We start from the raw sequence: 17,860 nt of genomic DNA, 5'->3' as shown, positions 1-17,860 counted from the left end.
GTGTGTGTGTGTGTGTGTCGGTCTCTGCCCTTCTTTGAGATTGAACTTGGTAGATGGGTCACAACGGTGACGAGGAGAGGAGAGGAGTTTGCTTTGCCCTGCTAGGCTAATGGCAGCTCACAAGTCGAGACTAGAAACCGAAAGGCGTGAGAATTTGGCCATTTCTTATTGGTTTGGCTCAGAAAACTCCAAACTCGCTGCCATCGAGTTGTAGCAACGGAGAAGAAACCCTGCTTATGTAAATTCTGGATGGAATAATCCTTCCCTCCTTCCTTTTTTTCTCTCTCTCTTTTTTCTTTTAAATATGGGAGGGGTAGGACAGGACCAGGAACTCCAATTTCAAAGTTGGAGAAACAAAAGGCATTCTTTTTCTCGTGTGGTGGCCTGACCCCTGTCCCCATGCCCTTTCACGTCCTGACACATTGCTAATCTTGCCCTCTCCTGTACAGCTGGAAGGGGCAAGGATTGTAGGCAGTTTTCTCCTGAGAGATGGGGACCCAACTTTCCTGCGAGATGGGAAATACACTTCTCACCCTAAAAATAGAAGCTGGGGAGAGCCTTTCAAAGGAGGGGGTGGGGAGCAGTCAGTCAACAAGCACACTATTTTGGATGCCCGGGGCATTGTCTGCTTATCCACAAGTCGAGGCTAACCACCTTTTAAGCACACTGCCACTGTCCTGGTGGAGTGAGTCCCTGCTGCCCCATAGCGACCCTGGGGCTTTCCGAGACTGTCACTCTTTAAGGAGTAGAAAGCCTCGTTTGTCTTCCTCGGAGGGTTAGGGGATGGCAGATTTAATAGTCATCATTGGGGGTCCATTTTGAGCCATAGGTTCCTTTTATAGCTAGTCTCTGACAAGGTTTGTTTGTTTGTTTTGGAGGGAGGAGTACAATAAGTGTTCAATTTTTCCCCCCACCTGTAAGAGTGACCTTTTCTTCAAATGTGTGCCCCATTTTCTACCCTGAAGGTTTTCGTAGTCTGTTCCAGGTGTGGAAAACATGGACTCTTACCCTGTTGCTCTTGTGATTCCCGTTTCAGGTTTCTCTGGAAACCCCCCTGGTAAGTGTGGAGGCGGCGGCGGCAGGACACTCTGACCCAAGACAAAAGGCCTGTATGTAGCTCCAGCCAAAGAAAATAAACCTTAGGAGAGAGAAGAAAAAAAAAAGCCATCAGCTGTTCCCGAGAACAGCCTGCAGTGGACTCTACGGAGGACAGCTAACGTGGTGAGGAAGTGACTGGATGTGGACTGCGCAGACAGTAAGTCACGTGGGCCCGGAGGGCCTGGACTGGGTTAGGAACAATTGCGCATTCCGAAGTGAGGTGTCCCGAAGGGAAAAGTGAATGTGGTCTGGAGTGTGGCCTTGGCTGCCTGGGGTGCGCTTTCCTCCAGGGCCCTCAGGGAGCTCAGCCCCTGTGTCTGGCCAGGGTGGGGTGCAGGGATTGGCCCTGAGGAGGGTGACTTGCTGGCGGGAGCAGCAGCGCAGTGGCCTTGATTCGTGTGTCCGAAGATTTAAGAACCAAACAGCATAAACATTCTGGTCCTTCAGCAATGCTGTCTCTGAAGAAATACTTAACGGAAGGACTCCTCCAGTTCACCATTCTGCTGAGTCTGATTGGGGTACGGGTGGACGTGGATACTTACCTGACCTCCCAGCTCCCCCCGCTCCGGGAGATCATCCTGGGGCCCAGTTCTGCCTATACTCAGACCCAGTTCCACAACCTGAGGAATACCTTGGACGGCTATGGTATCCACCCCAAGAGCATAGACCTGGACAATTACTTCACCGCCCGGCGACTCCTCAGTCAGGTGAGGGCCCTGGACAGGTTTCAGGTGCCGACAACCGAGGTAAACGCCTGGCTGGTCCACCGGGACCCCGAGGGGTCTGTCTCTGGCAGCCAGCCCAGCTCAGGCCTCACCCTCGAGAGTTCCAGTGGCCTCCAAGATGTGACAGGTCCAGACAACGGGGTTCGAGAAAGCGAAACGGAGCAGGGATTCAGTGAAGAATTGGAGGATTTGGGGGCTGTAGCCCCTCCAGTCAGTGGAGACTTGACCAAAGAGGTTAGTGGTCCCGTGGTGAATGTGGGTGGGGGAGGGGTGGGGGAGGGAGTGGGCTGGTCCTGAGTGGACTGTGGTCTCAGGACTAATTATCCCTTGAAAGAGCCAGGTAGGCTCCAAGGGAGTCGCGTGGGCATTGTTTTTGGATGGGACTGGGCCGAATTCCCCTTGAGGTGAAGCTGGCAAGCTTGGAGCCTTTTCCTGTGTTGAACCATTGACCTACCTCTAAATGGACTGTCAGGGCTGTGGGAGGTTCCTAGAACATGCCAGTGTGTTTACTGCTAGGATTTCAACATGCCTCCTGGAGGCCCAGAGTGGGGGAGGGAATGTGTTGTGATGGGCTTTGGTGCCTTGTGGATCTGTTGCTAAGACACAAATACCTTATGGACTCTTGCCTTGTACTCCCTCCCCCTCCCCCCCATTCCAAACAGGCTCCCAGACCCTGAGGCACTCCTCCTTTGTGGTTAGGCCTGTTGTCCGAGGTCCTGATAAGTCAGTCACCTCTCCTGGGCCTGAGCCAGGGGCTAGATTTGGAGAGTTAGTCCGGGTCTGGAGAGGGCCAAGACCTCATTCTTTGCTGCAGGTCCCCTCCAAGAGAAGCAGGGTGCTGCTGGCTCTGTGCTGCCCTAGCAGGCTTTTCACCTCCGATGTGTGGCTGGTTCCCCGTTTGTGGCAGAATGTTGCATTTGCCTGGGGCCCCTGTGAATGGTTTCTCTTCCTCCTACCCCACGGGCTCTGGCTGGCCTCCCAGCCTTAAGAAGCTTGACTGGATGGCCCCTTGCCTTCTGCTGGCCTCCAGGGAAGAAGGGTGCTGTTCCCAGGGGGTGGGGTGGGGGGTGTGGTGTGTAGAAAAGGCTCCACAGAACTGGCGACTTTGACTCCATGGGCCACCAGGTCAGACTAAGCTTTGCTCCCTCTCTGCATTTGGGCTGCTCCTGAGCTCCGTTTTCATAAGTGTTAGAGCAAGTTAAATAATATGACTTCAGAAGAAAAAAAAAGGACTTCCTCTAGGCTAGTGGTCCTCACCTGGGGGCAGTTCAGGCCTCGGGGACATTTGACATGGACATTTTGGGTTGTGAAAGCTGGCATGTAGTAGGGAGAGGCCAGGCTGTGGCGCTTACAGCTCACAGGTTTGCACGTGGAGATGCAGACCTCCTGCTCCCTGTAAGACACTCATTTAGCTCCAAGTAGTTGGGAAACCATGCTGGGTGTGTGGCTGGGTCCATTTAGAGAGACGGGTTATCTGTGAGGGGTCCTGGGGGCTCAGTGCTTAGGTGCTGGCTTGCCACTGGAAAGATCTGCTGCTGGAACCCACCAGCCACTCTGGGAAAACGACGTGGCCGTCTGTGTCCTCAAAGATTTGCAGCCTTGGAAACTCACCAGTGCAGTCCTTTGTTCTGCAGGGTGGTTGTGATCTGGAATTGATGGCCAGTAGTGGATCGGTTGCTCGAAGGTTTTCTGCCTCAACTTTCAGTGTCCCACCTTGCGGTGCCTCTTCTCCTAGGTCCTTAAACTGCCACTCAGTGCTGTACCCTCGCCATGCCCTTCCCAGGGGCTCCAGTCTGACTTAGCCCAGTGGTCTGAGAAGCACCTCAGATGCTTGCTCTCTCTGGGGTGGGTGGAGCTGGGCCTGCTTCTGGAAGCCTTCTGATTGCTCTTGGTGGGGCCCTCTAAGGGGTTTGGGTGGCCAGATTTGATGGGCTGGGCGATGGCATGAGTTTGTCCATACTTCTGTGTGGCTTTCTGTTGTCCCTTTAGGGTCTCCGGGCCGGCACTGCGCCCTCTAGGGGCTGGGGTGTCTGGATGTGGGGGAAGGGAAGATGATTATGTGTCTAGAACATTTCCTCAGCAACTCGGGGATAAAAATACCCCAGGTCCAGAGCATGTGACAGGCACTGCTGGAGCTGGTATTATCCCTGGGGTGGCGTGCTCCCCCGCCGCTAGGCCTGTTCGATGGGATGGATAGCTCAGGCCCAGCCCTCGTTGGGGATAGGATTCCCCTCGAGGTTGGCACTCAGCCCAGAGCAGGGGGTGGCCCGTTGACAGCTCTCTCCAGGCTAGGAGTTGTTGGGACCCGGGAGAACATGCTGTCTCTGCCCTGACCTTAGGCTCCAGGGGAGCAGGGGCGATGGCGGGGGTGGGGGGGTGGGGGTCAGTGCGGCTCCCTCAGGAGGCCCACTGCTGCCCACACACAGGCCACTTCCCTGCTTTGCAGGGGTGGGCTGGGTTCAAGCAGAGAACAATCTTGAACTACAGGGGAAGGGAGGGGAGGGAGTAAATGCGGAAGTGGAGGACACTGGTGGCATGTTGGGGGCGTGGGTGGGGAGGCCTCAGGCTAGGTCGCCCGCACGTGCGCAGAGGACGTCCCTCACCGTGTTTCTAGTCTGGCTTGTCTTGGGGCGACACTGGTGTCCGGTGGCCTGGGGTACGGGGTTCCCAACCAGCTGGGCTTGAGGCAGGCGGGCACAGCCCCAAGGAAGAACTGGCTAGGGGCGTCCACTCCCGGAAGAACTTCAGAGACGCGGAGGGAGGGGCAGGCTGCGACAAGAGGGAGCGGGGCACCCCTTCCCCCAGGACACTCACTGCACCACCCCGGCTGACTGGCTGGGCTGGGTGGGGCCGCCCGCCCCTGGGTGCATCTCCTCAAGGAGACGGAGGCGGCTCGGGCTGGGCTGCTTCCTGCGGCAGCTTCCCCCGCGGCCCCGGTGCAGCGATTGGCTACCGTCCGCAGCTAGGTAACAGGCGGTGGGAGGGGATTGGCTCCCTGCGCATCTCCAGCGGAGGCTTGGGGGAGGAGATTGGCTCTCGGCGCAGCCTAGGTAACGACAGTGGGAGGGGATTGGCTCTTTCCGCAGCCCAGCTGCTGACCTGGGGGAGGGGATTGGCTCTCTGCAGCCTCAGCAGTGACCTACGGGGGGGAGGGGGTGGGGATTGGCTCCTTGCTGCAGCCTAGGTAACAAGTTTGGGGGGCGTGGGGAGAGGGTGCGGGGGAGGAGCGGGAGGCTAGGCCCAGGAGGGCGCCTTGCTTTTCTCTACAGCCCAAGCCGGGAGCATGGGGTGGGAGTCCCATCTCACTGCAGCCTCTGCGGTGAGCTCAGGGTGGGGGCTGCCGGGTGCCTGAGTGGAACCGGGGTTGTGAGGTGGGAGGGGGCTGCTCAAGGATGGAGGAAGGGGGCTGGGCTGGGCCGCCCAGGCAGCAGCACGGGCGGGGCACCCCCCACGGGCCCCTTGGAGCTAGCAAGGGGCCACCCTTCCATCCTGGCGTGCTCCCTGCAAGCCACGAGCTCCTTGCAGCCCCCTGCCCGGCTCCTTGGCACCGGCTGCCCTGGGGCTCATCTCGCAGACCATGACCCGCCTGGACCGAAGCTCTCACAGTGGTGGGGGCCATGCCAAAGGGAGCCGGCCCCTTAACTCTTTGCTGGCTTGTCACCGGGTGGCCCAGCCCCCCTCTGCTTCAGGGTCCAGGGCTTCCGTTCAGGTTGGTAGACTTGGGGAGACTAGGGAGGTCTTAGCGTCAGGGGGTGATGGTGGGGCAGGGTTCTTGGTTAGGGTTAAGGAGGTGGGTCCAATGAATGCTTTCTGGAAAGTGCCTGCTTTTTAACGCTGGAATGGGAGACAGTTTGGTTTGTTCAGGCTTTAGGGGAGGGCTCAGCCACAGGCAGCCTGTACAGGAAACCCAAAGGGGAGTTTGGTGCTGGTGGCGATTTGGGGTGGTGGTTGGTGCAGGAAATGATCAGGAGCCACTCTGGTAGACCTGGAGAGAGGCCGTTTGGTGCCTGAGGCTGCAGTCAACGCCTGAGGAGTGATGCAGGTTGTACCCTTGGGTGGGTTGCTGCCTGGGAGGTGGGAAGCCCTAGGGTGTGTGGTAGGAAGAGTACTGGCTTAGGGGACACTGGGGCTGCCTGGCAGGGTGGGGTGGCCAGCCGGATCATCTGACTGCCTGAGGCTCTCCTGGGAGGAGGCTGCTCACTGGCATCTGCTGAGAATGGGAGTTCTGGCAGGGCTGGCTCTGGAGGTGAGCCTGGGCTGGACGAGTTGTGGGTGTTCTGTCTCACCCCTGTGCTGGCCAGGCAAGGGGAATGGCTGGAGGGAGGGCTGGTGAGAGCTGGGCACTGTCATTGGTTGCAGCAGGTGGTTGGAAATGCAGGGATTTTCCTTTCTAGCCCACCCCACCCCTTTATGCAAATTAAATGGCACCATTGGCTGATGCAAGCCTGGCCACTAAGAAGCAATTCTGCATGACAATTTGCCCCTGCTTGCCCTGGCCAGCTCCCCACAAACATTTCTTAAGGGGCTTATTCCTAAAATGAAAAGTGGCTCCTGCTACCTTCTTCCTTCTGAAGCAAGGGTGAGGTAGCCCTGATTTCTGTCCTGGGTGTGCCTCGAGTCAGAATCCTAAGCCTGCAGACCTCTATGGAGATGGACATGATAGCGGATTTGGCTAGTGGCTCATTTCTTTGGGGTGGTGTCTGGAAATGGATGAGTGAGGCCTCCCTGGTGCAGAGGGGCGGGGGCAGGGCTGGAAGAGGCTCCTCCCTGGCCTAGCTGGAGTGACAGGGAGGAGGGACCTCTGAAGAGCAGGACAGGGAGGGGCCCTGGGACCCCAGAGTAAAGTCGTAATCTGTCTTTCAGGACATAGATCTGATTGACATCCTTTGGCGACAGGATATTGATCTGGGGGCTGGGCGAGAAATTTTTGACTATAGTCATCGCCAGAAAGAGCAGGATGTGGACAAGGAGCTTCGAGATGGAGGCGAGCAGGAGGACACCTGGCCCAGCGAGAGTGCAGAGGCTCTGGCACCGAACCTGCTAGTGGATGGAGAGACGGGGGAAAGCTTCCCTGCACAGGTACCACCACCTCCACCCACAGGCTCCGTCCTCTGTCCCCCAAAACACAAGTGGGGGTGGAGCTCTTCTAGGAACGGCGCCCTCAGGAACGCAGCAGGCTGTGGCTGTGGAGCAAACTGGACTGTGTTCTGTGCTGGTGTCTGTGGGTCACGGAGATTGGACTGGGGGACAGGGTGTACTTTGAGCAGCAGGGGTGAGGCTGGACCCTGGCAACAGCACAGGGGGCAAAGCCTTTGGCGTCTTCCTGCCTGCTAAATAACTCTTACACCTCCCTCCTGTCCCCTGGGAGTTTACGACACGGGGCCAGCTGTTGTCCCAGGAATAGGAGGGAGTTTATAGGGAACCAAGGCCCAGGTCAGGCAGACTCACAGGTGCCTGGTGGGGAGGACTAGACGGGCCTGCCCCTGGCAGAGTGACTTAGGCTGCTGGAGGCCGCTTGGGGCTTTGGGGAGAATGCCAAGATGAGCAGGACTTAAGGGAAAACCCTGTAAGCAGGGCCACCTCCACCTGGTGTGTCCATGTCCACCGCTGGCTGTCCAGGCTGCTGGGTGAATCAGGCAGGACAGTGCAGCAGAGCCAGGGTTGACTCGGGCAGGTAGTGGTTTTCCTTCTTCCCTGTGAAAGCCTCTCTTTTGACCTCAGTTCCCAGCAGACGTTTCCAGCATAACAGAAGCAGTGCCTAGTGAGAGTGAGCCTCCAGCTCTTCCGAACAACCTCCTGTCTCCTCTCTTGACGGGGACGGAGTCGCCATTTGACTTGGAGCAGCAGTGGCAGGATCTCATGTCCATCATGGAAATGCAGGTAGGACTATGGGAACACAGCTGAACACGTTCCCTGGCCCCCCCAGGTTTTGTTTTCCCTCCTCTGGGAAGAGTAACACTGCTCTGCCTGATTCAGAGATCCATGGGTCTCTTTGGGGCTGCAGGGTGGGGTCGGCTCACTTTCTGAAGCAGGTCCTGCCACCCAGGTAAGCTTTCTTACTTCCAGGTGTTTCCAGGGCTTGGCATTAATTTTAGCATTGGTTCCCCTAGCGCAGGGCTTGGCAAGCTTTTTGACACAATCCTGTCCCTCACAACAATTTAGAAATTATTTGAGAGCCATAAATGCATTTTCCCAAAAATGACATCACCATTATCTGAATAATATCCTTTAAACGTTTTCCATTTTACTTCAAAGCCACTTGTATGTACTGAAAGAGCCAGTTTGCCAACCCCTGCCCTAATGCTTGATGGTCAGTGGCCACGGTCTTCTCACTGACAGGCCTCTAATTGGCCCGTGTTGCTTTCTGTGCATCCCAATTCCAAGTCTGGGTCTTCTCCTCAGTGCTGCTCGTGCAGTCAAGAGGTAGTTGTGTGTATGTTCCCATTCCCGTGTGCTGGGGTCAGGAGCTGACCCTGCGGGCTTTGGTTTCTAGTGTCTTCTGACTCCCGTCCAACCAGGGCTTTGTTAGGAGCCTGCTAAGTGTGAACCTGCCCCATCCACACCCGAGAGGGGAGTCTGCTCTCCAGACTCCAGAACAGTGATCCTCTTCTCCCCTCCCAGGCCATGGAAGTCAACACGTCGACCAGTGAAATCATGTACAATGCCCCTTCTGGAGACCCACTGAGCACCAACTACAGCCTTGCCCCCAACACTCCCATCAATCAGAACGTCAGCCTGCATCAGGCGTCCCTCGGGGGCTGCAGCCAGGACTTCTCCCTCTTCAGCCCTGAGGTGGAGAGCCTGCCTGTGGCCTCCACACTGCTCCCTTTGACCCCCAGTAATTCCACCAGCCTCAACTCTACCTTTGGCTCCACCAACCTGGCGGGGCTCTTTTTCCCGCCCCAGCTCAATGGCACCGCCAATGACACTGCAGGCCCAGAGCTGCCTGACCCCTTGGGGGGCCTGCTGGATGAAGCCATGCTGGACGAGATCAGCCTCATGGACCTGGCCATTGAAGAAGGCTTTAACGCCGGGCAGGCCTCCCAGCTGGAAGAGGAGTTTGACTCCGACTCAGGCCTCTCCTTGGACTCGAGCCATAGCCCATCCTCCCTGAGCAGCTTGGAAGGCAGCACTTCCTCCTCATCGTCCTCGTCCTCGGCTTCTTCCTCAGCTGCCTCCTCCTTTTCCGAGGAAGGGGCTGTTGGCTACAGCTCTGACTCTGAGACCCTGGATCTGGAAGAGGCAGAGGGGGCTGTGGGCTACCAACCCGAGTATTCCAAATTTTGCCGCATGAGCTACCAGGATCCATCTCAGCTCTCCTGTCTGCCCTACTTGGAGCACGTGGGCCACAACCACACGTACAACATGGCGCCCAGTGCCCTCGACTCTGCTAACCTGCCGCCCACTAGCACCCTTAAGAAGGGCAGTAAGGAGAAGCAGGCTGACTTCTTGGATAAGCAGATGAGCCGGGATGAGCACCGAGCGAGAGCCATGAAGATCCCTTTCACCAATGACAAAATCATCAACCTGCCTGTGGAGGAGTTCAACGAGCTGCTGTCCAAATACCAGCTGAGCGAGGCCCAGCTGAGCCTCATCCGAGACATCCGGCGCCGGGGCAAGAACAAGATGGCAGCGCAGAACTGCCGGAAGCGGAAGCTGGATACCATCCTCAACCTGGAGCGGGATGTGGAAGATCTGCAGCGGGATAAGGCGAGGCTGCTGCGGGAGAAGGTGGAATTCCTCCGCTCGCTGCGGCAGATGAAGCAGAAGGTCCAGAGTCTCTACCAGGAGGTATTTGGGCGGCTGCGTGACGAGAACGGTCGGCCCTATTCTCCCAGCCAGTACGCGCTCCAGTACACCGGGGATGGCAGTGTCCTCCTCATTCCCCGCACGCTGGCTGACCAGCAGGCTCGGCGGCAGGAGAGGAAGCCAAAGGACCGGAGGAAGTGAGCCTGGGGAGGAAGGGGTTGACGCTCACCAAGACCGAAACTGGAGAAGGGCTGGGCCTGAACCTGGACCGATAGTGGGGACTTTACTGCCTTCTTAGCCAATATATCTTCTCAGATGGGATGACTGCGGGTCAGTACATAGAGGAGAGGCGGGCACAGGTGGTCTGGCTCAGCTTCCCTCATGAGGGGCGTGTGGAAGTGGCCCTCAAAAGGAAGGGGTGGTGCTGCCTTCAGTTGCCCAAGGTGGAGGAGCTGCAGGGAACAGCGGCTGGTGGGAAGGAGGGGACTGGGGAGAGGAGGAGGAGGGGACGGGAGTAGAAAGTAGAAGGAAGGAAGGAAACCCTCTCAAAAAAATCAAAGCGGGAAGAAAACCAAGAGAAGGCTTTGGCCAGGATTCCAGGCAGCAGTTTTTAGTGACTTGGGTGGGACTAGGTTATTGGTGGGAGTGAACCCCATTTCACCCTGGGGAGGGTTGAGACACAGACATTGGGGGTGGGAGCGAAGGGCTTGGTAGCTCTTTCTGCTTCCTGAACTTTGGTGTCCCTGAAGGGGAATTCAGATGTCCCGTTAATTTTCAGTAGGGTGGGGGCCCAGTGCTGGCTTTGAGGTTGAGGGTCAAAGGGGCAGTGAACAGGAAAGGGTCACAAGGCCTTAAATTGCTGCAGCCCTAACACCAAGCATGTCACTCACTGCCCTGCCTCGCCCATTGCCCTCTGCTCCAGCCCTCGAGGGAGCCTCCTGTCTCCATCCAGCCTGCATGTGAATGCTGTACTCTTCCCCACGGACCCCACTGCTGCCTCAAGCTGAATAGTGGGCTTTTGGCAGTGCCTCCTTACTGGGTTTGTGTTCCAACCCAGGTCCCCCTCCTCTGTGGAGGCGGGTAGGGGATGAGGTGGCAAGGAGGCCAGAGCAAAAGCCTCCAGGCAGTATTCAGCACAACACTGGGGAGTGACCCTTTCCTCAGGCCTCCCCCTCCGAACTGGGCTTGTCACTGAAAAAAACCCTCCTCAACCCAGCAACAACAAATCTAGTCCTCTTAGGATTTCTTGCGCTTTGATTTTTTTTTTTTAGGGCTTGAGCTGTTTCTTATAGGGTCTAGAATGCTTGTGTTAAAAAGGAGATGCCCCAATATTCAAAGCTGCTAAATGTTCTCTTTGCCATAAAGACTCCGTGTAACTGTGTGAACACTTGGGATTTTTCTCCTCTGTCCCGAGGTCGGTCTGCTTTCTTTTCTGGGTTTCTTTCTAGGAGACTGAGACGCACATGTCACCATGTCACGGAGGTGGAGTGCACCCCTCCCCCAGGTGCTCCACTCTGGGGAAGGTGGGGTGGGAGCAGGCAGGAGCTCCAAGGTGGCTGGCTAGCTGGTTCCAGGAGTCCTGTGTCTAGCTGCCACCACTGCAGGTCCTGCCTGGCCTTGGAAAACTCTGCCCAAGCTGAGCAGGAGCGAGTGGAAGGGAAGCACTTACTCTTCTCCCCTTGTGGGCTGTTCTCACTGAGCAGCAGGGCCAGGAGGCTCGCCCGAGCAGGGCAGTGCTTTTATAAATTATTTTCCTTGTAGATTTTATTTTTAATTTATCTCTGTGACCTGCCAGGGAAAGGAGATCAGAGGAGAAGAGAGATGCTGTGAGCACATGACAAAATAAAATAAACAGACGATTCATTCTCAGTGCACTGTTTCCCTGTGTTTTGAGTTTCACTTGGTGGGAAGGAAGCAGGCCCCGTGTGGCTAAGGCAGAGCTTGTGGGAGGGTGGGTAGAGAGCCAGGGAGGTTGACAAGAGGACTCTCGGGAAAGGTGATAGGTTTCTGATACTGTACTGAGCCTCTGTAGTCCTCAGAGCCTGCTAGGTGCTCCAGCACCTGGCCTAGCTCCAGGCTAATGACTGAAATTGTATGCAGAAGAGAAAACACAGGCATAATGTTATTTAATTGATTTTTGTAACCCAGAGATGTGCCTGTATGTATGTTTGAGTACAGAACTAAGATATATATATATACACACACACACACACACACCTTTTTCTTGTTTTGCCCCACGCCTCAACAGTGATAAAGACTTGTCAAGAAATTCCTTTTCCTCTTGGTTAGTGTAGGGAAGTCTTTCTGCTGCCCATCCTGCCCCTTCCAGAGGTGGACAGTTGTTTCAGGACTCATACTGGTTGGCTGGGGCTCTGGGCCAAGTTGGTCAGCACTATGTGGAGCTGACCTCTTTTTTGCTGCTGGCAGGTTGAGTGGGTGTTCCCAGCTCGGGGCACTTGCTGGCAGGAACTCTAGGCCTATGATAGGGCTACCACCACTCACCCACCCACCTAGGACAAGGGAACAACTGAGTTCCTGGGGTGAGTCCCAACTAAAGGAGCAAGCTCTTCAGGGTGACCGCTGTGGCTAGGACTGTGTGCTGGGCTTAACTTCAGCCATAGGCTCTGTAAACAGCCAGCCTCAGCAACCCAAAGGAGTTCTACTCTGTGTGTGTGTGTGTGGTGCGCTGTGAATCAGAATTAACTTGACGGTACAGTGTTAGTGTGCCTTAGAACCCTAAAGGCCCATTCTCTGTCCATTGGGATTGCCGAGTCGAGGGCTCTTAAAACTCTTCTAACGATCCACACACCAGTTTTATCAAGCACATCTGTACATACGTTGCTATCCTTTTCTAGACATTTACCTTTTATTGAGCCCTTGGTACAAATATGTTTCTGTACTGATGCAAACACAAGTACTAGGTTGGTACCTGGCTCTTCAGAAGTTATTTCCCCAATTGAATGGAGAAATTCTCTAGCAAAACCCACAAGTTTGCTTAAGCCCTGTTTTCATCATACACCTTCGGCTTGTCATTTGTCACTGTACCAAGGATAGTAAGTCTTACCTTTCTTTCTGATCACACGGAGACCACGGCTCTCCTTGTCCCTAAGGCGGAGAAGTAGCACATGGGACTTGTGAAACGGAACACGTGGTCTGAGTTCTAGCCCTGTTACGTGCAGCATGTCTTGTACAGTTTGTCTGCGCTGCACAATCTAGTGCATGTGTCCCTGGGGCAGTGAGAGCAGAGGACCTTGTTAAAGCCATGCTCAAAATCAGTTGGACTGAAGCTCACCATTTTTGACTTAAGGAAACAAAGACGCCAACAAAGGTCCTGGAGAATGGAGACAGCAAAACCAAACGAAACTCACTAGCCACTGAGTCAACGCTGACTTGGCAACTCCCTGGATTTCTGAGGCTGTTTATGGGGGTAGAAAGCCCAGTCTTTTTTTCCACAGGGGTGCTGGTGGTTTCAAACTGCTGCTGCTGAGGGTCTCAGCCCAACTTGTAACCAATACCCCACCAGGGCTCCTCACGGAATTCCAGATGCTCTTAGCAACCAAGAAAACAAAATATAGTTCACTCAGAGGTGGAGGAAGACCAAGCAGTTGGAGCGCTGCCTGTTCTCAAACACAATTAGGCTAATTTGGCTGACTTAAACCTTCTGGTCCTCAGCTCAAGGCTAAGGAAGCAATTGAAACAACGGCCTAGTGCCCCAGCCTGACCCTAGACTATGCAAACAGTAAAACTGGGCAGGCTTGGTCAAAGTCAACAGTGGTTAGAGAAGTAAAAACACTCAGGCCATCACGTTGATTCTGACTCACAGCAATCTTAACAGGGCAGAGCTAAACGGCTTCTGTGCGTTTCCAGAGCTTTGCGTCTACGGGAGTAGAAAGCCGCCTCATTCATCTACCAAGCAACTGATGGATTTGAACCACTCACCTTGTTAGCAGCCCACTTCATCACCCACTAGGCTGCTAGGACGCCTTCAGGGTTTGTTAGGTGTCGTCAAATTGGTTCAGACTTAATAGTGACCCTGTGTACAACAGAACAAAACACAGCCCACTCCTGCATCGTTCTCGGCATTGTTGTGGTTGAGCTCACTGCTGCAGCCACCATTTCACTCCATCTCCTGAATCTTTCTCTTTCACGGAGCCAACCAACCATGATGTCCTCCAGGGACTAATAACAACGTGCCAAAAAGTGCATAAGACAGTCTTAGCATCCTTGAATCTTGGGTACGTTTTGGCTATACTTCCAAGCAGATTTGTTCCTATTTTTGGCAGTATATGTAACGTTCTCTGCCAAAAACCTAATTCAAAGACTCTGGTCTTCCTTATTCACTGATCAGCTTTTGCGGTGGCTGAAAGGAACCCTGGTGGACAGTGATTAAAGTGCTTGCCACCAACTGGAATTGGCCATTTGAATCCGTGGGAGAAAAAAGTGACAGTTATCATTACCTGGGTCAAGGTGCTCCTTGTCCTCAAAATGACACCTTTGTTTTTAAACTTTAAAAGGATTTTTATATCTTTATCACATTTGTCCAATGCAGAACCTCATTTGATCTCTTGACTGCTGCTTCCATGGTCATTGGCTGTGGATCCAAGGATCCTGCTTATTGACCCAGATGTGAGGAATTTTGTTTCTGCTGAGTAATCCATACTGAAGGCTAGTGTTTGATCTCCGTCAGTTCAGTCCTTCAAGTCTCCTTGCAGTCAGCAGGCAAACTGTCACCTGCGTACCACAGGTGGTTAATGAATCTTCTCCCCAATCCCTGATGCACAGCTTTCCCAATCAGAGTCCACCTTAGATTGTTTGCTTAGCTCCAGATTGAATAAATATGGTGGCTTATTCACAGGCAGCCGTCCCGATTATAAACCACACGCTATTCCCTGTGGACTGCCTCTATGTGTTCTGTAATTCCTTGAATTAGTTATCCATGAAGTTGAATGCCTTTAGAGAATCGACAAATGATAAACATTTCTGGTATTCTCTGATTTCAGCCAAGATCCTTATGACACCAACAAGCATATCTCATCCCATGCCCTCTTCTGAATGAATCTTGGTCGAACTCCTGGCAGTTCTCTGATGCGGTAACCATATTTGGATTTTCTTCAACAAACTTTTACTTATGTTATCTGGGTAAACAGTACCTTGCCAATGTCTTCATAAGCTGCCATATAAATCAACAAGGTGGCAGTGCAGACCCAGTCCTGCCGTTGAAGATTTTCAACACAAGCAATGAAACACAGCAAAACCATAGAAACAGAATTGTCACTGTATATGCTAAACAGTTTCTGCCTGCCTTCACACTTTCACCCTCTCCCTGGTTTAACTACTGGGGGTGGGGGTGCAGGGGGCGGGGGTGGGGAGGAAGGAGCCTTATGGAGGGACCACTCTCCTTGAGTTCCCCCTCACCCCACCGTCCAGCAGAGCCAACTATGTTTTTCATCCTAGCAGCATAGTTTAATTTCATTAGCTTTCAGCAAACACATGGAATCTATTCAGGGGACAATCACAAGGCCAAGGATGATTAAAAGTCATCCACGAGACTTAAACAACATTGCAGTTAGTTAGCACGTTGCTAGGAAAGCAATAACCTTTAAAGGAAACCTCAGTGCTGGTCACAGTCAATCCCGAGAGAAGTGCAGCTTCAGAGATGGGTAATGGGAGTTTTGAGCCCCTAAGCTCCTATCAAAGCTCATTAATTTACCAAGACCCCTCTGCCTGATCACTGCTTGCTGCTAAAAACAAGGTGAAGCAAGAACTGAACTGGATACTCACCTGATGGTGATGGTCTCTCTCCATATATGGTGGGTTGACTCTCCTCCGGAGTCCAGACTTGGTTTAGTAGCACGAATTGGCTCTAAAAATTTAAATTGGGGGTAGGGAACCTTCCTTTTGCCAAGGGCCAGTTGGATGCTTATAATATCCGTGGTCCCTAATGGTTAGACATTTAATTAACTCATCTTTGGTGAGATGTGTGATGTTGGCTGGTACTGATTTTGAAGGCCTTAAACCGCCCAAGGGTTGGATATTCCGTTTTAAATCACATGCTCACTCGAAGACCAATGTGGACTTCATTAAACGGATCAGACTATTGATTTCAGATGGAACTCTGCTCCAGTTCAGGATCTGCAGCTACAAAGGTAAGCAGGAAGCATGCCACTAGGGTTCCAGGTGATACACCAGATTTACTCCACACACACGTGGTAAGATGGGTTTCTGGAATCAACGGGTGGCTACGAATCTTCTCAGTAATACACTGGACTTAGTTCTGTCTGAGTGCCTGTAAAAGTATGTATGGTTTTGCTGGGCTGGGGGGAACTTAACAATGTTAAGCTCAGGGTACATATCGAACTTTTCATAAAACTCAAGTTGGAATCTTCCTCAATCATCGATACTTGGATGAGTTTACAGAACTAGGGCCCACATAAAGCAAGTGTTTACATAGTGTTTTAAGGAAGACTGGGAAGATCTCAGAGGAGCCGAGGGAAGACTTGTCAGCTTCAATGAGTGAAGAAGTTTCTGGAGAACTCCAGAAACTGGTGGAAGACTGTAGAATTATCACTGATTTGATAATTTCTGGGATCTCACACGATTCAGCATTTTTCAATTTTCAGCAAGCCCCCTGGCCTCAGCAAGCTTTCATCCTGATGGGGGAAGTCTTCATTTTATCAAGATCGAAGCTAACGAAGATAATCTGTAGAATGAATCCTAACTGGGGGCAAGACTTCGGTCCAATCCAAAGAGCAGCTTCTGAGGGGCTCTGCTGAATCAGCTCAGTTCCTGGCAGTGCGGTCGGCTCACAGGGCATGACTGCTTTGTTGGGTTCAAAGAGTTAATCTGGATAGTTTTCTGTAACGGAGATGTTCGATCAAAGGGACTTAATTATAGAGCTTCACAAAATGGTAAACTACACTGGGGAGTAAAGGCCAGGGAAGTTGCCCGGAGGAGCTTTTTGCCATGACCATGCTCCTGCTCATCCTCCAGGGCAGCAAGGGCTGTCCTATGGAAATCTTGGCAAACTTCACCCCATCCATTCTCCAGCCCCTGAACTTGCCCCTTCCAAGGTTTCTTTTTGACCCTCAAAGTATAATTTGAGTCCCTCAAGGATGCTAAAACTGCTGTTTTGATGTGGTGTAAGTCAAGGAACGCAAAGTTCGGGGGTGGGGGTGGGGGCAGAGATGGAAACACTGCTTTCAGAAGTATATTTGACCTAAATGGAAGAGATTGAGAAACAATATTTGCATTTTTAAACTTTGGGTTTATAGCCATACTTCTTGACTTACCCATATATTTCAGAAAGGGCCAGCTTTTTTTTCCTTCCACCTTTGAATTTTAGAGGTCTGGTTCTACCAAACTGAGTAGCTATTTATTATTTTCTCTTTGACTATGAGGTAGTAACTGCATTGCAATACAGATTCCCACAGCCAAGGGTCACTGATGGCAAAAATGTGCTGCGCACACAGAGCTAAGGGTTAAGATCAAATTGAGCTGAGCATAAACCGGACCATCACAGGAGTTCTGGAATATAAATTATGTTTCTGACACTAAACAGAAGCAGCAAGGGATCTGACCAACTTGGTCAGTAAAAGACATTAAGTAATGATGCTGTCATAACTTGTTAGCAAGTTTTCTAGTAACTGAAGTGGAAAGCTATCTCCTCTTCAATGACCAGGCTGGAGGTCCATGGTGGTGACGCAGTTTCACCAAAGCCATCTAGTTTTTACCTTGCCTGCCCAAAGAAATGCTCTCTGAATACGTTTCAAATCAACCAGAAGAACCAACATGGCTGTTTTATTTCTAGTGTTTCTGCACACATCTCTGATTCAACAATTAAGTTAAACCTCGCATCTCCAACAAACAAAAACAAACATCAAACTCACTGACCATTGAGCCTATTCTGACTCCACGAGAACCTACAGGAACAGAACAGTAGTGACCCTGTGGGTTTCTGAGACTGTCACTCGCTAAGGGAGTAGAAAGAAGTCCTCTGTGATAATTGGCTCCTAAAGATAACAAAACTGAATGCTGTTCAAAGTCCATTGTGTGCATAATCAATTTCATCACCCTCCCTTTATATATGTTTGTTTTATTCTAACAGTGCAGGAATGCCAGAAATAACAATAAAGGACTCTAAAGGGTAAGGCGAATGCTGAGTAGCAGCCTTTTCTGGATAAATGCTCCAGGTGCAGTCCACTCTCAGCACATCTCCTCCAACCTGCCTATGTGGCTGACTGCTGTGCACCTGCCAAGGTGGCATACAGGCCTCTCTGTGACCCAGCCTT

General features: G+C 52.7%; 1 protein-coding gene across 3 annotated transcripts; it reads left to right on the top strand.

Moving 5' to 3' along the window:
• Positions 1–47: 47 nt before the first annotated feature.
• NFE2L1 (NFE2 like bZIP transcription factor 1) lies at positions 48–11,441 on the top strand. Of its 3 annotated transcripts, none has more exons than XM_045299835.1 (5): positions 48–238; positions 1,037–2,057; positions 6,720–6,902; positions 7,545–7,703; positions 8,445–11,441. In XM_045299835.1, the coding sequence occupies exons 2-5, from the start codon at positions 1,548–1,550 to the stop codon at positions 9,771–9,773; spliced, it is 2,181 nt and encodes a 726-aa protein (XP_045155770.1). In that variant the 5' UTR covers positions 48–238; positions 1,037–1,547; the 3' UTR covers positions 9,774–11,441. The 3 variants fall into 3 exon arrangements, with proteins under 3 accessions (XP_045155770.1, XP_045155769.1, XP_030744051.1); XM_045299834.1 differs by having other exon boundaries at positions 49–238; positions 6,687–6,902; XM_030888191.2 differs by lacking the exon at positions 48–238 and having other exon boundaries at positions 977–2,057; positions 6,687–6,902.
• Positions 11,442–17,860: the final 6,419 nt, after the last annotated feature.

Source organism: Echinops telfairi, unplaced genomic scaffold (assembly GCF_000313985.2).
Source record: "Echinops telfairi isolate 266 unplaced genomic scaffold, ASM31398v2 ScPeMD7_7458;HRSCAF=8496, whole genome shotgun sequence".
In the NCBI taxonomy this organism is placed as follows: Eukaryota; Metazoa; Chordata; class Mammalia; order Afrosoricida; family Tenrecidae; genus Echinops; species Echinops telfairi.
Note: the sequence above shows the minus strand (reverse complement) of the source record. Positions and strands in the feature narration are given on the sequence as shown.